The sequence below is a fragment of the Dermacentor andersoni genome, chromosome 1 (assembly GCF_023375885.2).
Source record: "Dermacentor andersoni chromosome 1, qqDerAnde1_hic_scaffold, whole genome shotgun sequence".
NCBI lineage: Eukaryota > Metazoa > Arthropoda > Arachnida > Ixodida > Ixodidae > Dermacentor > Dermacentor andersoni.
Genome location: NC_092814.1, coordinates 128,824,781 through 128,852,391, shown reverse-complemented (window position 1 = coordinate 128,852,391; position 27,611 = coordinate 128,824,781). Strand labels below are relative to the sequence as shown.

General features: G+C 44.1%; 1 protein-coding gene across 4 annotated transcripts in view; it reads left to right on the top strand.

The window, feature by feature from the left end:
• Window positions 1-27,018, top strand: part of Ctr1A (Copper transporter 1A) — a 39,777-nt gene extending 12,759 nt beyond the window's left edge. For 2 of the 4 annotated variants that reach the window (XM_050191403.3, XM_055062019.2), the window contains 4 exons: window positions 16,536-16,773; window positions 17,662-17,725; window positions 20,525-20,693; window positions 23,522-27,018. In XM_050191403.3, the coding sequence (XP_050047360.2) occupies window positions 16,546-16,773; window positions 17,662-17,725; window positions 20,525-20,693; window positions 23,522-23,723 (663 nt within the window). In that variant the 5' untranslated portion in view covers window positions 16,536-16,545 and the 3' untranslated portion in view covers window positions 23,724-27,018. Of the gene's footprint in view, window positions 1-6,673; window positions 6,777-11,901; window positions 12,063-16,535; window positions 16,774-17,661; window positions 17,726-20,524; window positions 20,694-23,521 lie in introns of those variants that run through there. The other 2 variants (XM_055062020.2, XM_055062018.2) reach the window with 2 other exon arrangements.
• The last annotated feature ends 593 nt before the right edge of the window (window positions 27,019-27,611 follow it).

The window sequence follows — 27,611 nt, the reverse complement described above, 5'->3', positions numbered from 1 at the left end:
GCACCTTGCTGTACTGGGGGCGGCTTCATCTGCGGCTCTTCTGCCGGTCGTGTACGCGGAAGTGGCGGCCATTCCTTTGTAAAGAGAGATCTGGCAGTTTTCTCCCTTCCAACATTGGTGTTTGGAGGGCTGGAAACTTCCGCTGATGGTGCTGCTTGACGAGTTGACTTTTCTTGAAAAGTTGATGTTCTCTGTCGTGAAGTCCTTCGACGGTGACGTCGTCTTCGCCGCACTTTCACCGCGGCCTCTTTGTGGTTAGAGTTGTCTCTCACCATTTGTTTAAGAATGGTGATCTCTTTCTTGATCTGGGGACAGTCTTTGGAAGAGGCGCAGTGATCACCCTGACAGTTAGGACACTTCAACGTGGTTGCGCTGCAGTTGTCTTCTTAGTGGGGTTCTGCGCATCGAGGGCATACGGCGCAATTTCTGCAAGCACCCTTCACATGGCCAATCTTCTGACAATTGAAGCATTGCATTGGTCTTGGAATAAATGGTCGAACCTGGTGGCGAAAGTGGCCAACCTTCACGTAGGATGGAAGGCAGTCACCTTTGAATGTTATGCTATGTTCAGACTACGTGCGCTACGTACGGATCGTTCGCACGGAACGTAAGCGTAAACGCAAAAAGCGCAACTACTTTGTTCACACTACTGCTGCATTTAGCAGAAAGTACGCAACAATCGCAACCAGCCTGGGCGTAAATGTTGGAGTACCCGCTACTTTTACGACAGGCACAGATACGACTGTTACAACGCCGCCAATGCACGAAGCAGTTTCGGTTTGCATCTTCCGGTCACGGAGCTTCCGGCCTCCACATATTCCGCGTTTTCATCCGGTGACCGCCTTCCCAGCCATCCGGCGTTGCAACGCTGTTCCTTGCTGCTGCTGCCGACGCCATCCGCGTTTTCCCGGGTTCGCGCCGAAGGCGCGCGGTGTCCCTGAGTGCAGTGCGGTTTTCCGGTCTCATTGTGTTGTGTACATTGCCCGCGCCTAGTGATGATGCTAAGTGCGGAAGCTTCTTCGCTGTGCAGCAATGAATAACTAATTGAAGAAGTGCGACAGTGGCCGATACTCTGTGACCAGCGCCTGAAAACTTTCGGCTTGAAGAGCCTCGACCTGCGCTAACAGCCGCTTGCTAATCGGCGCCATGTTAAAAAATGCGAAACGCGGCTGTCCCAGAACAGTGATTGGCCGGTCGTAAAAAACGTATCTTATCGAAAGGCTCAATGTGAACGTAGGCGGTTGCTAGCTGCGTAAACAGTCGTTCCAGCAGTTGCGGAAATTACAATAAATACGCCACTTATAGCGGATGTGACTGTAGTCTGAACGCGGCACCATGCTCACACAACGTGTGTTATCGAGGCGACCAACATGCACAATGACGTTGTGTTCACTTGCTGGTTTTATGAGAACTGGGAGGTATGCGTTAGGTATTTCATTGTCAATGTCATAGATGACTCCTGTTATTGTGGCACCATTGGCTGGCACGATGGAGCGGACCTTGATACTGCGTTACATGCTGTAGTATGTTTAGCGCGCTCGGGTTCATCACATCGATTGCCAAGATGTTTCGCCTAGCGTTTATCCTGACATCCTTGATTTCGTTCGGCATGGTGTTCTCTAGATATACGGAGAGTGCTTGTCTGTTGAGAACGCATAGGTTGTCAGTAGCGTTCTGTGGCACAAACAGGATGGAGTGAGGCCATCGTTGAGGTACAGTTTTCACGGTGTTCGAGCTGGATGCCGAAGATCCGTTGAGAATTCTTCGTTTGGCCTTGTGGTACTGGACAAGTAGAAAGCTGTCTTCCGAGGACTCGTCACCTGATGCGGAGTACAGCTCTGTGTCCTCGCTATCACTCGATGTATTTCCTCGCTTCCTCGAACTGATGTCCGCGGGTGAACGGGCACCCTGAGGGTCCTCGGGGTGATGCACATCCATTACCGCGATGTAGGGGGCGGTATACCCCGCAAGTGCAGTGAGAAGTACAGAAAAGCACAGAGACGGGTGAGATCAAGAAGCATCGCTTGCGCTTACCACCGCAATTAGTCGGCGCTCTCACCTCGAAACCCGTCCACAGTATGCAGGCCCGAGCGTGGTCTATTGTTTCGTCAAATCAGCTGTTGTGTACCTGAAACTCCGGTGCGTATCTTCTTGCTGATTTTTGTTCCGCTTTCTAGCACCTGTAAGGATGAGACAAGATCTATCGCGGGATAGTTATTTGTCGCGTTTATGCTTAGTAAAAGGTTCAGCTGTGCGTCTTTCATCGTGAAAGAAATAAATAAGATTACCCTGCACTCCAAACACCGAAGTCGTCGCCTTTCCTTGAGATTTACGTGCACTACTTTGGAAGATTGTGTGGTGGGACGTGCTTACGCTGTTGAGACGCGCCTATTGAGTTCTCACCGGAATGTTGAGAGGCACAAGGCATTGAGCAGAACGATAGCGTCGACTGGGACCGTCTTCCATAACAGTGGGCCGGCACAGCCTCAAGTATGGTCGGGGTCCCCTGCTCGCCAGTCGATCGTTCGGCACAAGATGGGACGAATTTTTGTCACATGGAAAAGCAGTCGCTGCGCACCCTGGACGCTCGCTTGAGCGCCTGCACATGTTTTCAGGGGCGAAATACATCATATCTTTACCCAGAAGATGGCCCCAAACGCGACGAATCGCCATCGGAAGGGTGGCTTGGTTGCCTTCACACGTTTTCAGGGTGAAAGCTTTCCTCGTTTCCCTAAAACCGCCCCGAAACGCGACCAGTCGTCCTTGAGGTGGTCGTCGCGGGTTGATCATAATCAAAGCAGCAGACAGGCGAGCGCCTTCGTTCGCTCGCCTGTCTGCTGCTTGCTTAAGCTGTGAGCTGCGTGGTGGTTCGGTGCTTTACCTGACTGACATAACACAGACTTGACTGCTTCACTCACTTGAATTCCTCCATTCAACCTCGGCGTGTGCTTTCCTCGCCGACTATATGCGCATATTCCAAAACCCCCGCAGCAGACGCAACCAAAGCGACGTGAGGGCCTATTTCCCATCATCCCATTCCTCTAAATTTTTTTATAGCTAGGCTTCAAAATTGCCACGTGACGCTCCCCCCTAGTATTTTCCTTCCTCCGTGCTCCCATGTGTCCCCTCCGGCAGTTCGGCGGCAGTTCGCAATGGGAGACCGGTGCGGCGCGCCGGTCAGGTTTCCGCACATGTATCTCGATCCCGCTTATGCGGTCTAAAATACGCAGTTTTCGCCTGAAAGGCGAATTCAGCATTGCTAGCGACAGCAAGGTCTAGCGTGGTGCTCGAGGTCCTCGGACTGTCATTGAACTCGGCGACGCCTGTTCTCTCCACCAAATAAATATTTTCTTCTTCATCTTCTCAATTCTTTTGCGATTCCGCTTCATTCTTAAAGTCGGCATTCTCTGCATCATAGCGACGAGCATAATTCACGTAAACCACTTCAAGGGCAAATGACTCAACAGAATTTCCACAGGAATCTCAAAGCGTTGCTCAATAGAATTAAGGCAACGCTTGAGTTCAATCAACCCATATAGAAGAGGCTGGATTTAGGCATATATATTCAGCATTATGTCGCTCAGTATCACCATCTTCTCTATACGTGGTAAAGATTTATAAACAAGGATAAGGTACCTCAGAAAGGCTGGCCAACGTTTGTATAGGAGGACCTACCTTTGTCAATGGCTTTCATAGGTTACGAAAATGCGTTCGATTTTGAAACAGTTTTGGACTATAGATGGCTTATCCCACATGCAAGCCGATATGTTCATTCAATAGGAAATTGCAAAGGGATCGTCTTCAAAGCATTTTAAGTGAATATACTCGTTCATGAGCTGCCACGATAGCAAGTTTTGCTTTACAGGTTTTCGCCCACTACTGCTGTTTATCAATTCGTGAAAAGCAGCAAAGGGAAGAAATTAAGGCGCTTTAGCGAGCATCAGTACTCTAGAGGTGATTGTTGCGCTATCTGAAGGTCTCAAATGTAATCTAGCCGAAGAGAGAGAGAGAGAGCATTTATTTGTAATGAGATGGGATGACTTCCTCGTAGGGTGGAGCCCTCCACTCCGCGTGCCCGCCGGAACAGCCATCGCTGCTCTTGCGTGTCTAAGCTGGTCAGCGCAGTCTCCCAGGAGGAAGGCGAAGGTGAAAGAATAGGGGAGTAACAGTAACCCGGAGGGTGTGGGCACTCCTATGTGCAATGATATACTGTGGGCTTTGCTCCACAGTAGGGAAAGTATGAGGGATATTGTGTGGGGTGGAAGAGGAGAAGATAAAAGAGGCAGGGAAATTATTAGTTTGAAGCTGTCGCCACGCGACGGCGTCTTCTCGGTTAAAGGAATTATGTGGTTGGGGGGAGGGGAGAGTCTCCTGCTATCTCTGTAATGTTGTAGAGCTTCAGTGTAGTTCAGTGGTTCTGTCGGTGCGTCGTCTGGGTTGGACAGCTCTTGCAATGGCGCCCGGTTAGCGAGCTCTCGGGCTACCGCACTAGCGTGTTCATTACCACGGAGAGAGGCATGTCCAGGTGTCCAGACGATACGCACCCTGTGTAACGCTGTGGGGTCTAATGAGGTAAGGATGCGATGTGTCTAGGGTGTCACCCTCCCTTGTGCCAAAGTCCTGCAGGCGGTCTGTGAATCAGTGACCACCACTGTGATGGGTCCATCCGGTGCCGGTATGGTTGAAGCGTGTTCGATGGCTAGGGCGATAGAAGCCTCTTCCGCCGTGCCACTGTCCGCAGTGTTGAGCGTGGCCGAAGCCCTCAGAATGTCTGTACTATCTAGTACTACACATAGGGCACGTCTCTGTGTCTAGCGGCCCAACGTCGGTGTATATAGGACCGGTGTGTTCGATGTGTCATCGCCAATGAGTCGAGCCAGGGCTTGTGCTCTTGCCTTTCTTCGGCCTTTATGACGGTCAGGGTGCATGTTCCGGGGAATCGGGGCCACGTGAATTTTGTTGCGAATGCTAAGCGCAAGAAGTGTGCGGTCTTCCTGTTGTGGTTTTCTTGTTTGTATCCTAGCCGGGATAGAATGAAGCACCCTTGCATTGTTCGTTGGAGACGTTGCAAGTGGCTGTTAAGATGACATTTGACAAGTTCGTGGATGGTGTTGTGCACTCCAAGTCGTAGTTGGAGCTGCGTGGACGCATGTTGAGGTAGTCCCAACGCTGCCTTCAGTACTGTACGGAGGAGGGTATCCATCTGGTGCATCATCGGTCTGAGTCGTCAGGTTATGATAGGGGAGGTGGTAGGTTAATCTGCTAATTATGAGGGCTTGCACGATTCGGAGTATATCTTTTTCTTGGAGTCCTTGTCGGCGGTTTGTAATTCGCTCTATCATGTGCGTTACTTGGGTGATTTGTTCGCGGAGTATGTGTAGGGTATGTGTGGCCTTCCCGGCCGTTATGTTGTATGTGAAGGCCTAGTACACGTAGTCTGTCTACCCTTAGAATAACGTTGCCATTGAGATGCAATGTGATGGCTGGTGGAATATCGGTCTTATTGCGTTTTTTGAATACCAGTAGAAGCTCTGACTTCTCAGCTCCGCAGGTGAGCCCTCCTGCTGCTGCACACTGTTGTACTATATTTACTGCTTCCTGTAGTGCGTCTTGAATTGCGCCGTCCGACCTTGTGGTCAACCAGATTGTTACATCATCGGCGTACAGGACGTGCTGCACGTTCGGAAGTTTGTCGAGGAGCGGTGGTAGCTTTGCCCTCGCCACGTTGAACAGGGTGGGTGAGAGAACCAAACTCTGGGGAGTCCCTCTGCCCGACAGCTTTATGATATCTGACCGAATATCACCTAGGCCGATGGTGGCTGTGCGGTCACAAAGAAAGGCTCGGACATACTCATAGATGCGTTTCTGCATCGGGAGGATGCAAGATTGTTTAGAATGAGGTCATGTGAGACATTGTCGAAGGCCCCCTTGAGGTGCAACGCCAGAATGGCTCTTGTTTGAGCTTCACTCGGACCATCCACAACATCTTCCTTAAGCTTTAGCAGTATGTCCTGCGCAGACAGACTTGGTCGATAGCCGAATAAGGTAATGGGGAAGAATTGGTTCGCTTCGACGTGAGGCTGGAGGCGCGTTAGAACGACGTGCTCGAAGAGTTTGCCGATACACGAAGTCAGGGAAATGGGTCTGAGATTTTGAATTGACAACGGTTTCCCGGGTTTCGGAATAAGGTAATATCGGTGTGTCACCATTCCTGTGGAAGCGTTCCGTTTTTCCAATTGTCGTTGTAGTGTGCAGTGAGTTGCCGTATGGCCTGATTGTCGAGGTTGCGTAGTAGTGCATAGTGAATGCCGTCTGCTCCGGGCGCCGTGTTACGTCTTATGCCGTGTAGGGCTGCTGTCTCTGCAATAACGCCGTCCAATTGGGTTTCTTCCTCGTGTGGATAGTCTTTGTACTCCGGTCAGTGACCTATATCAATGTATCTCTGTTGCAGTGTTTGGAGGAGAGCGTCATCATCCATTTTTTCTTTGTGGATGATAGTGCGGACAGTGTTGGTTGTGTGCGTTAGGTTGAGTATTGCTCTGAGGAGGGACCACGTTTTGGAAGTACTTTGTGTGACATTAATGCGGTCGCAGAGGTTGTGCCAATTGTTATTAGTGAGGCTGGTGGCGTATTCTTCAGCTTCTGCTGTGATCCGGGCGATTCTTTGTTTCAGCCTACGGTTGTGCCGCTGCCTCTTCCATCGTTTGGTTAGGCCTCTTCGAGCATTCCAGAGATGGAGCAGATGTCTGTCCACATCCGGTGTCTCCGTTGTTGCAGTAAGTTGCTTAGTCGCCGCTTTAAAATCTGCTTGTAGCTGTTGTGTCCACTCGTGTAGAGATGGCGCGTCGTGTTGTTGAAGTTTGGTTCTGTTGCGCCGGAAAGCGTCCCAGTTCGTTATTTTAATTGCACGTTCTCGGGTGCGTATATATATATATGGCCACCAGTTGGACTTCTGTGGCTAGAATACTGTGGTCACGTACTGCCCAGATTCTCCATTAGGTTGTTCCAGGAGCATTGAGTCAACCCCTTGACCATTGTTAGGCCAAGGCGGGATATCCCTGCTTACGCTGTTACCCCTTCTGGTTGGCGTGCCAGGCCCAGGTTGAAGGGACCTGGCCTCTCATATCGACTCGTCTTATGCGCAAAATATGTACGTATTGACCTTATTATGTATATATCAGCGATTCGCTGTTTCTACCACAGTTGAAACAGACGACGAGCGGCGGCCGTGCATGTCGATGTAAACAATTTATGCAGCGCGCTCTTGTAAACTGGTAATCACGCAGACGCGGAAAGCTGCGCTATAATGTTTCTTGAAGCGAACATGCGAAATGTATAGAAAATTAAGATGCACAAGTAATGAAGAAGTAAGATGCACGTGCAGAAATTAGCAACAACAAATTCCACGGCTGCCGCGTCGGCATGCAGACAGAAGTCGGCAGCTTGTGACCATGCCTTTATCGACCGCTCTGTTAGCACGATTGAGCGCGCTCAGGGCTTTTCACCCAGTATAGTCAGTGAGTACTACATAGCTTCCAGGAACGATATTGTGACCTGTAGAAGCCATAATAATTCATCGCGATCCAAGAAACGCGAAACCGATGCACACGCCCTATTGCAAAAACCAGCGCCACTGGGACCCAGTGCGCCGGATTATGGGCCCAGTGCAGCGCGCTGGACGCTGGGAAGGCGCGGCGTACTGGGAGGCACTGGCTACTCGTGCGAAAAACAGCTCTAGCGCGTTAAATATGTGGTGCCTGGACACTGTATATATTTTTTTGAATACAGAAAGCAAGGAAGAGCGCTTTAGTGCAATAAAAAAACGAAAAAAAAACGTAGAAAATATTGCTCTGACAAGGATTCGAACGACCGACCTACAGATCCCAAGCCCGTCACTTTACCACTACGCCACGCCATTTTTTTCTTCTTTATTTCCTCGTTACAGAAATGCCATGCGAATACATTGTTAAAAAGAGAATCAGCTTAGCTTATGCTGACTCTATTTGTACGCCAGATTGTATCGCGGTTTATGTTCTGGCGGAACCACAGTGATCCATTTTTGCGCACCATGACACAAGTGCGATTAGGTAATCTGTTACCTGACTTCCTTGTTTCGTGTTCAAATGTTAAATCCCCTCCAGTGAAAGGTTTCCTTCAGGAAGTAGTGTTATCTTTCCGTATGCTTAGTGTTCGATTCTCCCTAGAATATTTAAGTTCCGTCAAAAGAAAGAAATTGTACCATGATATGATAGGCACTACGCCACGCCATCACACGGAAATTCGTGGATAATTTGCCATGTCAAAGCCGAGAAGCAGTTTGTTTCGCAGAGCTACGTCTCGTACAGACATGGTTGATGCGCTATCGCCCAGCAACTAAAACTCACGCCTGTACCAGAAAGAAAAAGTTGCTGTCCGTATTCAGCAGTGTGCTTGGAAGTGCCACACCATCGATTTTCACTTGCGATTGCTATTTTAACTACCCGCGCCGAGATCGCTCCCCACCGAAGCTTAAAGGGACACTAAAGGTTACTATAAAGTCAACGTGGACTGTTGAAATACCATCCCAGAAACCTCGAAACGCTTGCTTCGTGCCAAGGAGAGGCTTACTTTAAGAGAAAATGCGTTCTGAAGCGTCCGCGTACCTCTAGCGCAGTTCAAATCGCCCGCTCTCCGATCGAGGAGTACTGACATCATTGTCTCATAGTGACGTTGCGCCATCGGTGAGTAGAACGGCGTCCGCAGACGGCGCTACGTCTTTTCTGCGCAAAACGCAAACGCGCGGCCAGAAAAAGAGCCAAGACAGAGCCGACAGCAGAGCGAAAGCGGGAGTGAGGTGGCTAGCGGAAGGAGAAACGCGCGACCATGAGCTGGTACTTCATTCTATGACGCAAACTTCGACGTTCGTCGCAATGGACCCTGACAACGACAGTTTGTCTCGCGATGCTGGGCTCAACTTCAGCGATTTGAGCACTGACGAGCGCGACCTGCTGCTGAGGGCTCGCGCAGCCGGCGTCGTTGCGTTCTACGACGGCGGCCTCGACACCGGCTCTCCGGAGCGGGAAGGCAACGAGGGCTTCCCACGATATCACATGGACGTGGCATTCTCGCTGCTTGTTCCAAATGAAAGTTTCGCGAGCCAGCAGAACCCGCACAGCACGACGCGATAACGAAACTACTGAAACTCCAAAGCGTGCGTGGCGCAGAGTCGAGCGAAAACGAAACCTTTTGGCCACCCATACTACTGAAGAGTAACGTCAAAACGTTATTTTTTCTTAGAATCGAATAGACGTAGACAAGTAGCATTTTATTCCGTCTTATAATCGAATGAAATGATATTTTTAATACGGGTAGTTGAGTATTAGTAACACAAATTATGAGGAGTGCTTTCGTCATCGGGCTAGTACCGGAATGTCGCTGGGGGGTCTCAAATCGTGTTATGCATTTACCTGAATTTCTCGGTTACTAAAGCTCTGTTCGCGATTATATTGACGCCTTAGACGTTCTAGAACATTGCTCTACCACTTTAACTTGACTTTCTGGTAACCTTTAGTGTCCCGCCTAGCGTATCCGCCGAGTCCATCCTCTGGGAGTGTCTAGGCGCAGGTATCAAGAAATCTAACAAGGATAAATCACTCTATATGTCAGCTTTCGCATCGATGTTCTTAAATAAACATTTGTATGCGCGTGCCAGTGTTGAGTACTCAACACTGGCACGCGCATACAAATAATTAGTCCTTCCAAGACATTTCCAACAGCGTGCGGCTGAATTACTGTGGCCATATAGCCACAGTAACATGTATCAAACCAACTAACCCAAAAGTCTGTGCGGCAGAGGGCAGCACAGGAAAATGAAAAAGGTGGATTGGCGTGGGCGCGAGATAATTATTTGCAAGAAAAAAGTACAAATGCCAAGGTCATAAAACAGAGAGCAGCGAATAACAGGGCTGACTAACAAGTTATTCTTCCAGGTATAGCAATATATTGCCACATGCATTCACTGTTCATGGCGCACTTCACTTCCCTTTTACTTTTGGCGCGTTACCATTGGCATTTAGTTAGCCACATATATTTTCGCTAACACAGCAAATGGCTGCTTGTATTTTAGCTCTTCCAACACTGCAGCTAATACCTCCTCGTGCTTATACCACGGGCTTGTACGCAAGGCCGGTTGAAATGACCGATTTTCTTTCTTTTCTTTTTTGTAGTTTCGGGGTACCGAAGGTGTGCTGGCAGGCTGATTTCAATATTTGCTGATCTAAGATATTTATTTTGAGCTTACCGACAAAAAAAAAAAAATTATTCTGGGGCTTTACGTGCGAAAACCACAACCTGATTATGAGGCACGCTGTAGACCTTGCGGATTAATTTTGATCACCTGGGGTTCTTTAATGTGTACCCAATGCACGGTACACGGGCGTTGTTGCATTTTGCCCCATCGGAATGCGGCCACCGCAGCCGGGATTCGATCACGTGACCTCGTGATTAGCAGCGCATCCAGGCCACTAAGCAACCACGGCGGGTAGCTTATCATATATGGGCCGTTTTGCATGGCTGTGTTGTGTGGAACCTTGCGAGCTGGCATGCTTATGTATAAATGTAGCAGCAGGTTAGCATGGTGGGCACGCTTGTACCGCTACACCCAGACAACGACAAGAGGTCATGCATAATTACGCGGAAAGATTAGGAGTTTACAGGCTACGCCCAATTCTGCACGAGGGTTTCAGCTCTATGCCCTCGCTTCGGGAAATGGGAACATTGTGCTATCATATGTTCGTGTGCTCTAACAAATCGCCAAATGACTAGTCCCTTCCATACTCGTAACAGCTACGCCAGTAGTGCTTTCGAAATTACACCCAAATACCTCAAATGGATCCCAGCACATATGGGAGAAGTAACCACGAATGCCCCTCTTAACCTCAACAAGACCCACCGCGGCACAACACAGTGACGGCCCAACACCCCGCAACCCCCGGGGAAGGGAGGATTGCGGCGGAGGCGATGGAGAACACCGAGGAGGCGACGACGACAAAGAAGCGACAAAAGACGACGGGGACAGACTGGTCACGTACCACGACCATACTGACACACTACACGAAACAAAGAGAAGCATACCCACAACCCCACAAACAACTCGACAGGTCTCAAGAAACAAATTGGAGAAGGTTGCAAACCAGAACGTTCCGAAACCCAGAACACTTAAACAGAATAAATTCAACACAATACCCAGACGCGAGCTGCAAGCTCTGCAAGAACGAACACGCAGGCATGGCACACATCTTATGGAAATGCACAGTGATCAGATCAATATATGTAGAGGACAACGTAGAACCGGACCTTCTCGAGGAGCGATGGCTAAGTGCTCTGACTAGCTCGGAACTACACGGCCAACTATGGGCTATACAGCGGGTCCGGGCAGCGGTGGAAAGGCTATACCTCACCGCACATAATGCCCGGGTGCCCTGAGCCCGGACTGGCAACCTCGCAGGTCCTTTCCCCATTGAAGTTTTTTCCGTCCGTCCGAAAAGCGAAACGTGAGCATTTCGAATTAGGCGCCAGTCAGAATGCCCCACTACCGTCATTCTACACCACTCAAGCACGCAGCGCCTCTATACCACGAGTGCTAGATTTGCCATCTTCTTTCTTCCATGCACGAATTTATCCGCCAAAGCTGCTTCCGAGCGCCATGCTTATGTTTAGATTAAAGTACACTACTATATTCTAGTACATTTTAGTTTGGATCACGTTTCACGCTGACACATGCGACACATAAGGTGCTGAAAATAGTATGCGGTGCCGTAGCTGTCGCAAACTACTTTTGCGCCATCTGCAGTCAGATTAAAGAACGATTGAGTTTGTGATACTATTTTAATGACCTTGGCCGTCTAAAGATGTCGCTGTCGTTAGACACGTATAATTGTGTGTGAGCGCTGTGAATTGTATGATACCGTATTGTGCTTAGTGTTGCTTATTGCGCTTCCTCGTGTTTACTTTGGCTGCACTTTTCGCTTGCTACGTAAGTTGTTTCAATCCAGGCAGTGCTAATCTGCAGAAAGTGCATTAAGGTGAGTCCTTCGGCGACCTTTCGTTTCTTGCCCCGTTTTGTATTTCCCTGTTTGCGCACACACATGCAGTCATATGTGCATCAATTGTGAATAACTGAGTTGAGTCTCAGTTACTTCCGCAGTATCTTTTACAAATGTACAGGTGCGCCTATTGTTTTGTGCAATGCTGCCTTTCCAAAGCCGCTGTATTTCAGATTGGATCTTAAACGGGAATTATATCAAAAAAGAAAAGACTCAACAGGTCCGATTGTCATCCCCATTTGCGTGTGGGGGCTGGCCGGCGTAACGGGCAACGGGCTCAACATTCAATCAACGTATGTTCATGTGAAACTGTGAACGCAAAATGATAGAAAGTTGGGCGAGTTGGTACGGTAACATGATCTTGAATTGTAGCATCGAGTAACACAGACAGATGCTGTCTCGTCTTGTCTGCTTCTAGTCTCCGTCTGTGTCACTTCGCGCTACTATTCAAGATCATGACGCTGTGAACGTCTGCTCCATGGATAATTAAGCTTCGATATATTTCTGTGGCCAGCAGTAGGCGTTCGGACGATAAATTCTTTTAATTACAATTCTGACCAACTTATCTGTGACCTTCGTGGCGCTTGGAAGTGATATCATTGTATGTGCGTTGTGGGGAAATCGGTTGTTGACATGGCAGAAAAAAAAAAAGGTTGCAGGCGCGCATATCGGGAGGGGCGGCTTTAGTTTGTTCGACCAAGTTTGTCAAACCAATACTCTCAAACTCTTCTGGCGACGCGTACTAACGTCCTGTAGGAAATGTTCTCAAATTAGATTCTCTCGGACGTATGTCGCTAGTCAATTTACGTTTTCATCCGGTACCGAGAATTCCGTTTTTCATTTGTATTGAATTGCCGTTACAAGCTTGAGACATGAAATGGCTGCAATACGAATAGATACTTGACCCCAACTTAATTCAGCGCGCGAGTTTTTACAAATTTGCCCCGCGCCGAAACTTAGGCGGTTGTTCACTAGTTGAGTAGTTTACATTGCCACTTTTTAAATAAAACAAGTTTCAGCTCCAAGTTGTGAAAGTTGCAACTCGCGTACCGGTGTCGCAATGTCAGCTAGCAACATCACCTTGTTTATTTATGCACATTACGTTTTATTAATTGTTCCTTTGACTTGTTCATTTTACTGTAAACAAGACGTGCACACCAGATGAGCCAAATAAGTACTTTTCCTTGCAGGCCCCATGTGTAATAGAGCTCTGAAGAGTTGTAATCAATGCAACACGTTTGCACATATCTTGAAAGTCCTATTTCCTCTTTTGCTGGGCAAAGCCCAGTACGTGTCATACTTCAGAAGTGATGTTGCATTTTTTGTGCAATCCTTGTTATTTCTGCCCTTGTGCAAATGGCTGGACACATTTCGCTGAATTAAAGGAATTAAAGTCTTCCCCAAGCTGTTTAATGAATGCAGTAGATGGCTTTCAGCACGTTGATTTCACAATATCGCAATTTTCGGCTGGAACGCTTCAAAAAGGAGTGCTACATACATCCAAATATAGCAGCTGAAGCTAGTTGCATGTGGAACATGCAGAAGTTTCTGCATTCATGCAAAAAGTAAAAAGTTCGGTTGCAGGATTTATGCTTTGAACTGATCGTTTCCAGCCTTAACCTAATGTAATACTTTTTATCTGACTATATATCTTTAATATGTAGTTTGCTCATATTCAACAATTGTTCTAGATATGATTTAACATGCAGTCGTTTTGTCGGTGAAAATAGTATAAACTAAAGCATGTACTGGGCAGGCTATTACAGTTATATGTTATGATGCAATAAGAAATTCAGGTATTTGCAAAATGAATAAGATATATATTACTCCGACTCTGACATTATGGCCCCTTCAAACACAGAAAAATCAACAGTGATACAGAAGGCTTGAGCAGCAAGATCCATGTCACATTCCTTGCATACTGATGCGGGTGAAATACAAGAACACCCATGTATTGTGCATTAGGTGCATGTTAAAGAACCCTAGGTGGTCCAAATTAAACCGGAATCCCTTACTACGGTGTGCCTCATAACCGTATCATGTTTTGGCATGTAAAACTCCAGAACTTAATTAAATTTTAGTCCTTGCAGCTGTGACTTCATTACATTTACTTGCTTTTTGTTTTGTTTTGTTCTGTCTGTCCTGAACTTGAAACATGTAAACAGTTGGTTTCAATGGATGGGGTGGAATAATTGGTGAAAAGCAAGCCATTTGATGTCGTCTATACCAGTGTCAAACGTTGATTCATGCCACAATGGGATGAATAATTCGGTAGGCAGTGGAAACCAGAGCTAAAGCCCTCTCGTGTATGTAGCATCTTCTTCCAGGCACCCAGCCCTGAAAGCAGCGATTAAATGTCTAATTATTTGTATGCTACTCTAAGGCTGCATATTGTAAATTACACAAAGGCATAATGTTACACTAATATGCATTTGTGGTTCTCTAATGGTTATCCTGTGCCTGACACTATAAGTGCAGTATGGAAGCAAGGTGACAAGAATTAGTGTAAGGATAAACCAGATGTAAGTGTTGGCACTCCAGACATGAGAGATGGAGTAGAAAACAGCACTACACTGAGTTTCAGCTCAACAGTAGTAAGGAATACAGAAAGCATCACACAAAATGCTGCCAGGATACTTCACAGTGTACTTAACCTCCTCGCTACCAGTGTCCACAGTTCTGGACACTTCTTCTAAAGCCAAGTTACCTGAACGAAAAGTTGTGAGGCGTTAAAATCGCATACCTTTGTCAGCCTGGGCATTTGTTTGCTTAGCTTCCAAAGTAGGGCACCGTATCTCAGCAGAGGCAGCCATTAAAAGAATATGTGGCCACGAATGTTCTGTCAAATATTCCTGTTCACTACCAGTGTCCACATTTATGGATACTTTCTCTAATGCCAAGTATGTGTCAGCGAAACACTACAAGACATTCAAATCGCATGCTTTATCAGCCTGCATCATGGTTCACCCTGCTTCAAAAGGAGAGTGCCATGGGTTGGCTGAGGTGACTTAAAAAAACAAGAAAACTGCTGCAATCAGCTCATGAGATGTTTCAGCAACTTGTGTCCATATTTGTGGACATGGCTTTTTGGCTTCAAGATGCTTTTTGTGTCACCAATTTTTTTCTGCGAGCTCCTTAAATATTTAAAAACAGTTACTGATTTGTTTGCCTACATTTTTTTCATTAGTGAAAAAGTTAATCCAGTAACGCAGATTTAAAAAAAGCCCAAGCTAATAATTTCAATATGGCTTTGAATTCTTTATTTCGGTTTCAGTTTCAATTTATTTCTTTAATAAGGAGGAGACATACATGTTTACACAAGTATACAGAAGGAGGTCCCAGAGCATGTGGCTGAAAGGGGACCTCCTGTCAGAAAATATTTACATTAAAGGAAATACAAAGCATAAAACAGCAATATAGTAGTCACTATGAGGAAGATTATACAAAGTATATGTACAAACAGTAAAGTAATATAAAGTCAATAGCTAGTCGTAGAATTAAAATACATACATATCAGTAATCCTAATACCTTTGTTAGCAGGGGTATTGATGTCAAACTGATGCACTGCATGCTTTAATGATTCACTGACCTTAGCATCAGTGGCCTTTTTTTTTTTATGCTAAGCCTGTTTTGATTTTTTGTGGTACTCACAGATCACAAAAAATGTGAATTGTGCCTCCGCTTACTGAAACCAATGGCAAGAAGTTCAAACTTTTAGCATGATTCGGGTGTGCTCTTGTGTGACCATTGCTGCATTTGCCTACACACTAACATGCTTCTCTGATCAGCCTCATGCTGCTTTCAATTAATGAACTTTGTTTGGTGTTTGTTAGAGGAGCCTTGATACCAGCCCTTTATTTGCATTTATTTTCTGTGATAACCTGTTCACAAGTCAGTGCTGGATTGTCCTATCCCTTGTCTAAGTTTTGTACTCCTTCTACCTTTTCAAATGGGATGACTAGCCAATGTACCTGTCCTTATGGTCACTTGCAATTAGTGTTAACTTGCATAATAAAAGAAGTGGTAATCAGCCATATAATTTGTAAGCACATTAAGTGTGGAAAATTTAGGCTTTAGCATTGTATCATTGTGAATTATTGTACTGTTGCATTGGAAGCGAAGAAAAAGTAGACACGTAAAACAATGTACACTGTATGTTTCTTTCATGGTAATTATACAAATTAAGCTATTTTATAAGTGATTCCATTGCATTAATAATTAAGCTTTAAATATGTGGCTCATTACACTATTAAGGCACCTTTTGCTGTTGCTTTGCCAAAGTTGTGTTGCTTTGGCTGCTGCAATCAGTATAGTCAAGTAAAAATTTTTTAGAATGATTTTGGTTGCTTAAAGGGGAGGTGGGGCATTAAGCACCTTGTGTTTTTTATGGCAGCATGTATGTCAATTAAAATGTTAATTTTGTTTCTTCCACATGACCATGGATTCCGCAGAGGCAGAATAATGAGCCACAGTGGTGACCATCATGCGCACTCAAGCCACGAGAGTCATGGTGCCTTACAATCAAACTTCACTACTCCAAGCCCCCACGCATCAGCACCTCTGCAAACAGTCTTAACAGCTGCTTTGGCTGCAGTCACAATGAGCACTCCTACAGACCATGCACTACATGATGGTTCCTCACATAACCATGGGCACGGTTCCTCACATGGAAGTATGGACATGCATATGGTGAGTTCAAGAGACTAGGTATGCACTGTCTATAAATTTTTAGCACTCGTAGTTTCTTTTGTCATTGCTTAAGTAGTGTATGTGATAGAACTCTTTATATGGTTACGTACAGTTCTTTAACTGAGTTAGTGTAAGCACTTTAGGCTACTTGCTAAAGAATGTGTGAACAGGGCGTAAACTCACCTAAACATACAGTCTTGTGTCATGGTCATGGTGTGTTTGCTTTTTAAGATAATGATTTCTGCGACGTAAAGCAGCTGATATTACAAAACATTCAGGCTGAAGGGATCCATTTTGATGAGCTCCTTGCCAATTAAGCTTTTGTGTTTTAGGAAGGCATACATATTTCATTATTCCCAACCATTGCTCTTGGCTGCCGCCTTTGAAATAAGAACTTGTGTTGCAAATTTTAGCAGAGATTCTGCAAACTACTTTAATATTATGCTCTAATCTTTCATTGAGAGAATGGCCCACTAGCACAGCTGGGACCGGCCTAAGATTTGGGACATGGCGGTTGAACCTGAGCGAGGCCCTTAGCATTGAACTCCCACACAGCTTTCACTTGAAACAAGATAGAGCAATCGGAAACTTTTATTACAGTACATATTTGGTTAAATTGTTACTTTATTGCAATTCATCTGCAATTCTCACACTGCTGTATAGTCAATATCCTGTGTTATGTGAATGAAGAGAAAGGGCAAAAATGTTCAAATGTAGCCTGCAATGTCTTAGCAAAAGCTCTTTATTCCGTGCTGGGTAGTACGGGTTGACACCATTTGAAGGGCCATTGTGGATGATGGTATGAATACTTCTTTGCTTAAGGTTGATCTACAAATTGAAATTCTGTCATTTGTCTTTTATACATACCTTTTCTTTCCATTTATTCAGTACTTCCACACGGGATTCACTGAGACCATACTCTTCAAAGACTGGGCTGTCTCTTCTGTTGCAGGTACTTATTATTAATGAAACTAATGCTGGGCAATAAACACAGTGCTAATACACTGTTATTCCTTTCAGGTGACAGTCAATTCTATCGGTTGAATTCTTAGTTCTAACACATTGCTTGCATCTTCAGCATCATTAAAACATTACAAACCTCGAAATATTCAGTGAATTTCACTGTTTCTAAAAATAAGCAGAAATGTATTTGTGGTATGGGAGCAAATTCTAGTACTTCGTGGGTGGGCAGTGTACCTGGAAAACACAATGATTTCAGAAATGTGTTTAATATAAATTGTTGCTAATCCATCCTCATTTCCTCCACTGTTTTACCATTGAAAGTCTTGATTTCATCACTGAAGAACAGCTAGAAGAATTCAAGCATGTTTTCGTTGTTCTCAATGTGATGCGTCATTCCTGGTGGGGTGATAAAAGGAAATCATGGCAGTGCAAGGAGCAAAGTGGTTCTGTTGAACCACATCCATGTGCAAGAGGCTGACAGCATCTCAAACTCCTCCTCACTCTTGTCAGAACTAACTTGCAACTCTGAACACTTGAGATGGAAGATCCATTAAAAAAATCACACTTGCAGGGCAGAAAAAGATGCCCGACGTCGCCGCAGCTGCCGGTACTGCGCGAGACCATTTTTAAAACCCAGAAAGGTCTGACTTCTACTGCATTGTTGCCAGCCAGAAACAAATTTTCTGTGAAGCTTGTGCCATCTTGTAGTGGTACACTCAAACCAACATTAGAAAATGGCTGCCACTCGTCTGTGGCATTTATAAGATGAAATAAAATCCTCAAACGAGTGAGCCTTGTTGTTGGTGTATTTTGGTGAAAATGCCTCGGTGAGACTGGCTGAGGCATGTAGCGTAAGAACACATTTGGCAGGCCAACCTTTATTGCATTTAAGTGGCAGCAATTCCCTGTATAACTTTTTCTCTTAATACTCAGGTGAATTAATTATCACACACTTACAACCTAGGAGGTGTAAAATAGTGTTGCTTCAGAACATGCTGTGTTTATTGAACACAGTGCTGTCCACCTATAATGATACTGCTTACAATGATAAGACCATTATAGCAAAGGGAAACCTTTACAGAATCGTATATTGAAGTATGAAATCAGCCAAGGTACAAAAATATCCTGTTATAACTCGGATTTTCATCCTTTAAAAATATTGTTATTAGGGATGTGCAAATATTCGAAACCTTCGAATAATGAATCGAATAGTGTACTATTCGAATCAGTCTTTGTATCAGATGGTCACCATTTGTAAATGTGAATATTTTTCAGATACTTTTTCAATATTTCAAAAAGTCAACTGCACCCAATTAAACAAACATTGGAGCAAAATGTATGATACATTTTCATCCCTGCAAGCATAGTAAAGAAATTAAACATGAGAACTTGGAGTAGTGGAGTAGGCTATGTCGCTTAGGTAGCCATATTTTATAGGCTATGCAGTGACCATTCACACTCTGTAGAGTCCTGCGCATGCAAAGAAACTACTTGTTTGCACCTAATGCTCCATTTGTGATTTTAATAACGCACCATAACATACTATGTAACAACAGAAGCTTGCTAACTTTAAGGATACTAGGATGTGAACATCATCTTATATTAATTCTGATAATGGTTGTTTATTATTTTGAAAACTCTTCAAAACCTATTCGATTTTTGATATGATTCGATTCACTTCTGGCTCTATTCAATTCGTATATGATTCATATTTGATTTGATCTCAAAAATCACTATTTGCGTGCCCCATATTGTTATGATTATGTATATTTACAAATTAAGGTACATAATGTATTTTGATTCAGGCAAAAAAAAGATTGTTTCATATCAAGGTGTCTCGTTTGTCTAGCACAAATACTTCATCATTGGCATCGATAGAATAAGCCAGTTTAGGTAAAATGCCTCGAATGCAGTAAAGTCATGCTACAAATTCAAATAGCAATATGGTTCATGCTGTAAAGGCTCTGTGAAATAATTGTGGGCAATTTTTACGAAAGTGCAGCCCTTAGTTTTTATGTAAAAAATTCTGTGAAAACAGACAAGCTTGTGTGATTTTTCACAACTTTTATTTTCATGGTTTGTTGTTGGTCTGTTGGTGCTTGTTTGTTTTCATTAATCTGCCCTTGGTTATGCCTTATGCAGTGCAGCATTAGTTGTTAAAGTACTATCCTTGATCATTGGTAGCTTGCAAGCATCATTGTGATTAGAACAGCTGTTTGGCTAATGAAATGCAGTTAGTGATTTAGTGGTTTCGTTTGCTGATTCACTTAGTGTTGTACCTTAATATCAAGCATTGACATATTAATTTTTGTGCCTTTCTGCAGGGCAAAACACCTTTGGGCATAACTAAAACTACTTTAAACTTTGTGTTCCATGAAACTAATAATTTCTAACTTGCTGTTTCTACAGTCTGCAGCACTTATTCATAAGGTTAGCCTTTCTTTCTTTCTGCTTTTAAATACTTTGCAGCAAAAATAGTGTTGGTAAATCGTAGAGGGATAGCATTTAAATCACCAGGCACCTTTAGTTGAAAAAATTCGATGGTATGGTTGTACTACATTACCTTCTATTTTTAAGTTCATTACAAATGAAAACACTTCTGATTGTTTAAAAAATGTAATGGTATGGTTGTACTACATTACCTTTCATTTTTAAATTCATTACGAATGAAAACACTTCTGAAATGTCGAAGATTTAGTAGGTGTTTCTGATTATCTCGTTTAAATTGTGTATTCTATGCAGTTTGAAGCAGGAGCAAAGTATAATAGTCCTTGTATAACATTTTCAGGAATGGTTGGCTCTGTAGTGGGAGTGTTTTTCATGGCTGCCTTGTATGAAGCTCTCAAGTATTTCCGGGAGCATCTCTTCAGGCTACATTTCTCCAGCATGAGCTATTCATCTGTGGCTGTGACAGGCCGGGATGGCCACACTCTGACAGAGGTTCATCAAATAGTCAAGTATGTAGACCAATACATTTTAAGCATGGCAGGTGTGCTTACAAGATTGGTAGAATGTGTAATTGAGTTGCATTATCCTAGGAGGTTAGCATTGTCCCAAATTTAGGAATCGTACCTTGTGAAAAAAAAAAAAGCCTGCTCGACGTAACAGTTTTGCAGAAACCTGCAAGGTGGAGTGAAGTAATTAATAAAGGGGAAATGAGACATCCACTCAATCGTATTAATTCCTACAAAAGAAACTTGTACAGGTTCCTCTAAAGAAAAGCCTTGCAGTTGACGAAAAATTCATCCTGGTCCGGGACCCGAACCCGGTATCATCTTTCCGGGGCAGCCGCTCTACCATCTGAGCTAACCAGCTTAGAACGACAGAAAGCTGAGCTAGTTGGTAAGGATTCGTTATGCAAAAAAGGTGAGGCGTGCAGACAGGACACAAGAGAAGAGAAGTGGACAACACGAACGCCGACTATCAGCTGAAGGGAGCACTGAGGCGAAAAAAGAAAGAAGACACAAAACTCATCTGCGCAAGCTCTGGAATGGTATCACCACGTGTCAGTCGAGTACATTTGCCGGTGTACATGAGAGATAGCTGTTAAGGCACTTAATCTCTTCCTTATGTAATGTAATCGAAGGTTGACTCACGCATGCACTTCCACCATTATAGATATGCCATGCCTCTACCATAAAACGCGTATCTTCATTCTTGTGCCTGTACAATATTGCGCATTCATCTAACTCTGGCGTGCAGTTACAATCTTGGCAATGAAGGGAAAGATTAGAAGGTGATCCACCAGTTAACGATCTTTTATGTTCCATTAGCCTCTGATTGATACACCGCCCCGTTTGACCTAGGTAGAACCGGCCACAGCTAAGGGAAATTTATAAACCACACCCACACGACAGTAAGTAAAACTGTTGTTCTTATTGTGCTTCACTGCACAAATATCCAGTGAAGTGACAAAAATAGAAGATAGTCCAGCATACGTTCAAATATCGCAGGAGCATTGCACAGGCCAGAAGGCATGACTTTGAACTGATATAAGCCATCCGGCGTGATGAAGGCTGTCTTCTCGCGGTCCATTTCATCAACTGAAATCTGCCAGTAGCCGGATCAAAGATAGATGAATGAGAAGTATTTAGCTCCGTGCAAGCAGTCTGAGGCATCATCGATGCGTGATAGAGGGGTAGACGTCTTTTCGCGTGATCTTGTTTAAGTGGTGATAATCAACGCAAAAATGCCAGGTACCATCTTTCTTTTTCACAAGGACGACAGGCAAAGCACAAGAACAGACTAGCCTAGCAGTGTGTGCTGTTAACCTACATTTATCTGTTTGCTGTTCTTTATTGTCTTGGTCTGCCCCACTCATCCTCAATTCGTTGCTGTTGCTGCCAGCAGGGTTCGTTTTCTATCAGTTGTCATGAAAACTTTTTTTGTCCCACTCTACATGGCACTTAAAAGCACAGCACTGGAAAGGTAGGTTGTCTTGTTGTGCCCATTACAATCTACTTCTTCCTTCGCAGTCAACTCGTGCTTTGGCAGTTGTTATGCTGCCAGTGACTTTTGTTAGATACGGGACCTTTTCCTGAGCCTCCTTCGAGTTCACCGGACCACTTTGAATCACCGTCACACCTAATTAAGGAGCGCAGAAGCACATCTACCACGTTCCCGAGGCGCAGCACGTCCAAACAAGTTGGCGTCCCCCACCTTGTGTGCCTTTATCTGGAGCTATTGTCCCACTGCTTGACTCTTCCTGAAAATGAGACAGGAGCCTGGCATGGTTCCAGGTAACCTGGGTCCCGAGCAAAGATGCTTTGCGGCTCTGAAAGGTCGCTCGAGAACAAACCGCCTCCCCCCGCTGAGCGCTTGGAAATCCGGACGCAACGACAGCTGTAATGCACCGTGAAGCCCTGGGAGCAACCCCCCCATCTGCCCTTGTGACGGCAGTTGCAGACCAGGAAGGCAATACTGGAGACAAGTAATCCCTCGGACAAGTGAAGCCCATGGAGCGACTCTGAGCTGAATGTGACTTACACTCACACGGGCGCCTACCATTGGCCGAAAATGACAACACCTGTGCGGGCTCGACGATTGGCCAAACAGGACGTGACCTCGAGACACCGAAGGGTTGTTAAAAGCCAGAGACCGGGAGCAGCAAGCAAGCATTCCTTCATTCATCTCTTTCGGGCTTCTTGCCACAGGCCGCAGCGTCTGAGTTGCTGCCGGCCAGCAATGACTGTATGACTGTTAATTTCTTTGTATCTTTACTGTAAATAATGTAAATAAACCTCCCGTTTTCATCTCAAAGTCCTCCTCAACCTCGGCCAACTCCCGCACTCAACAGCAAGGTCCAATATCTGGAAGACAGCGGTGAGATTGTCCTCCAGATCCAACACTTCCTTGTACATCAAGTAAAGCTCACTAGTGGTGCATTTTGTATAGTGTAGTTACATGGAAACATTTTTTGAGCAACACACTTTTTTTACCCTTTCATTGTGTTAGTCTTATGGTTGTAGAATTGGAAACAAATGTTGAGTATGACTGTAAAGTGTTGTTTTTCTATATTTATCTGCTTAGAACTGTTATAAAGCAGTTTAGAATTTAATTGTGAGTGATGTCACTTCTTTCTACTGGTACATCTGAAGGGTTAGAAAAAGATACATTGTATGCTATTGTAATCATTGGACTACGTTTCCCTTTCATGGTGTTTTTGTTTTTTAAATAAAAGATTCTGATGACCCAAAATGCAGAGCTGTTAGGCTATTAGTTAGCATTATGCAAAGTGTGTGTGAAAGTTCTAATTGGTTCTGTTCTCCTACATTTGTTTTTACAGAAACCGGATAGTGAGCTGGCCACACTTGCTACAGACATTCCTGCATATGGTTCAGATGGTGATTAGCTACTTTCTTATGCTGATTTTCATGACGTACAATGTCTGGCTATGTTTAGGTGTTGTGCTTGGTGCTGGATTTGGCTACTTCATCTTCGGCTGGAAAAAAGCCACTGTTGTGGACGTGACAGACCATTGTCACTAACCGTTATGTTCTACTCCTGACTGACAGTAAGCCCAATGTAATGCATATGTGATGCAGCCTTGTATGCACGTATTACTTTATGTGGTCAACTGTTTGGGAAACTTTTCAGAGGCCATTGTTTGTGTAATCCTTTGTTTTCCCCATGAGTCTAATGAACCATGAGCATTGCAGTCTGTTAACCAGGGTGGCAGGCCACATCGTCTTACAGTTTATGATTACTCCTATGGTGGGCAGAGAATACATTTGGAAGGGGGCTACTAGCCTTACACTTACTTCACTACAGTGTGCAGGGTTGTTTTATGGTTCAATCCTTTTGTTATCACATGTGCTTAAAGGCTATAGCTGCAGAAAGTTACTAAAGCAATTGGCTGCAGCAATGCCATTACACAGTATTTGCAAGCCAGTTTGCTTGTTACGTTCCATAGACCAGCAAGGCTGTAGGCAGCAACTCATGATAAAGACAGTTCAGTTAATTGTGTATCATCATTTAGCATTTAGCTTATTTTCTTATAAACTGCCATTGAACTTTAATATTGTTGCTCTGATTACTGTGTTTAGGATGTAGTTTTTCTAATAAGCTTGGCACGTACAACTTTCTAAAGCATCATGGTCTTTGTTGATTCTATTTTTAGTCGTTCTTTTAGGTATGGGTAGGTTGTACTTTCATCAATGCCACTTGAGATTTATATCATGCTGGGTGAACATTCTCTCGTCTCAGTATTATTCTGTGACGTTGGGACTGTCCCCACCTTCTTGCTAAACTCTTTTTGTAGTGAACCAGACATTAAGCATGAAGGTTTTGGTAGCCCCGTATCATTGTTATGTCAATTCGAAACCTTGCCTTTCTACATAATGCTGTTACTGTACAAGATTTTAGGTTAAGCATAAACATTGCGACTGCTTTCTGTTGCATATAGTGAATCTGGATAAAGCTAGAAGATTGATGGTAGGCTTTTTGATGCCTAACCTGTCATCATGTGAATGTTGACCAAATATACGATGACCTTTTTAATGTTAAGTGGTTATTGTGTGATTGTTTGTTTGACTCTGTTGAGATTCATATAAAGCTAGTGCTCTTTTTTAACTCCTTTGTTTATGAAACTGCCAGACGTTATAGCTGAGCTTATATTGTATACTTTAACCAGACCAAATCCCCCACTTTTGTAATTGTTACTACGGGAGAATAGCTTGAAGTTTTAGGAACACTCTGGGGCTTTTATATAGCTTCAATGTGAGTATATAGGCATAGTGTGAACGCATGTTCCTTTGCATATTTTCATTTACATGTGTAGGCAGAGTGCATGAAGATTGCTCACTTTTCACAGGGCTTGTTTCATATCCAACTGCCGCAGAGCAAGAGGTGAATTCACAGCATTGTTTTTTGACAATTACTGGTGGCATAGCGAAGGCATGTTCACGAAAGACATAAGGCTAGAGTTGATGTGTTCATGCCATGCTGTTTGCAACCATGTTTTCTTATGTTATCATGTATTCAGGAACTGCTCAGAGGTGTAGCCAAAGCACTTAGCCAGTGTAATTGGGCAGCTGCAATTGCTCCAGTGATGAGCAAAAATGTCTGTTGTCTTTAGTGACCAACCTGCCTAATTTCAAGTGCTGGTACACTTTGAAGTAAATGTTTGTACATATGAAACTGTGATATCACCTGCAAGGACCACTGTTTTTGCTCGTGTATAACATTGGTTCCCCATCCTTTTTCAATTAGGTGTTTATTTTTCTGTGTTGCACCTCATTATTTAGCTTGGCAGCAGAGGGAGTGTGCTGAGTTATCATAGAGGGTCTTTACTTGGTGGCCTTGGCCAGCAGCTGTGTGTCTTTGAGCTTATACTAGGTGTGGAACTTTTCTTTTATTCAAGTTTATGGCTTTCAAAAAGTGTGCATTATAATTCGAAGGGGATATATTTAGCAAGTACTCACTCTGAAAATGTAGGCTGTCTTAGATTGTGAGTAGAAATATCTTGCAAAAATGGGCTTAGCAATTGCTAGTAGTAAGAAAAATGCAAATAAATCTTACTGCTTTGTAAAGTACAAACAAGAATTTAAACAAGATATTGTCAATTATTTTGACGTCAAAACTGGAAAGCTCTTTGCATTGCATCATTACTGTCTCGCTTGTTACCTTTCATTAAGTGTGTAAGGTATTCAAACATTTACAAGCACTGCCAGTTTGAGTATATTATCAGTTACATTAAAGTGTGTTCTTTAACATGATGCCGATCATTTACATTTATATTTTCATAGCTGCAGCGGCCGCATTTCAATGGGGACAAAATGCAAATACACCTGTGGGCCATGCATTGGGTGCAATGTTAAAGAACTTCAAGTTACAAGGGAACTAGAATAATGGGCAGTGCACCAACTGACACATGCCTCACCTTATTGCACCTGTCGCACAAAGCGCTGCTCATAGCAACAGCATTGTTGTTGCCAGCTATTGACTGCATCTAGCAAACTGGAGCTCTACCCACGGCCAGTAAGGAGCATGCCTCTGGTCTGATGCGAGACGCGTTCCAGACCGATCATGTTTCAGCGCACAACATGCTTTACCGCAATGCACCGTCAGTAGTTCGCAACTGCAGCACAGTCGCTACTGGCAACATGAAACAAGTGAGGCAGAGAAGTGTGGTTGCACCACTCAAAAAAGCTTCTAGTACACTCTACCTAGGTGGTCAAAATTAATCCAGAGTCACCCTCTACAGCATGCCTCATAACCAGATTGTGGTTTTGGCTCCTAAAACCTGCATGATTTATTTAAAGAAATATATTTTTATAGTGCAAATAGCATCAAATGTAGCCATTCAGACATTCAAAGTTTGGTTTCTGCCAGCAGCATTGATGGAAGAAACAGTGGGTAAAATTGGTATGACATTGATTGGCTCATTTTTCACTGTAGTGGGGACATTGTGTAGTATTGATTTTCAGGCCATGAAATTTGTGCGCGTGTATGCGCATGCATGCATGTTTGCACACACAGGCAGTTTCCAAATGCACTCAAGGCACACAGCTGTGAGAGTACAAAGTCATCAGTAAGTCCAAGGTGTCATGACGAGCATTGCTTGTTTGGTGAGCAAAGATTTCTTTTAGTACCTGCTTTTCCTTGATATGTTTAGAATGTGAGTACTATTCCACTGACATGCAATGTGTACTGTGAATCTGCTACTCATTGTTTATTTGTAAACTATTATCATATTTTGACAGAACCAGGGTTCCTCCTAGAGTGATAATAAGATATTGAATTAATTGGTGGATGGGATGAATTAAAACATGTTTTGTTGGCTGCTCTGTTCTTTTTATTGAGCGGATTTCACCCTGACAAAATGAAATATTTTCATTGAACTCGCACCACAGTCGTTTGTGAAATTGGCGTCAATTGGTGTGATGCCCTCACCTTCCCTTACACACACACACTCAAAAAGAAAGAAAATGTACCAAAGTCTGATATGTGCCAAGTAACATTGATTTGGGGGTGCTAGTTCAAAGGTACACTTCAAAAGTGGTAGTGTACCAAGCTATAGTTTGCACAAAAGAGTACCCAAGGCAAACAAAATCAATTTGCAGCCTACCACTTCAGCATCTCTGATGGTCACTGTGTTGCTTTGAGATGTCAAACTGCATCACTCAGTCAACCAATCTGCAGGGCACAAACACTGTTGAGAAGTCAGCTGGGTGTCTAGTGGGCAATAAAATAAGAGACAAATTGATGACAGTACGCAATTCTTATTTGGTAAAAACTCAAGGATATCCACACTTCGCACTTTGCATAATCATTTTATTGCAGTTATTTAATAAATAACAAGACTACAAGAGTTCAGTCATGTAGGAATGAACAGTACGTTGTCAAGTCAATGCACCCTTGGTTATCGTCAAAGG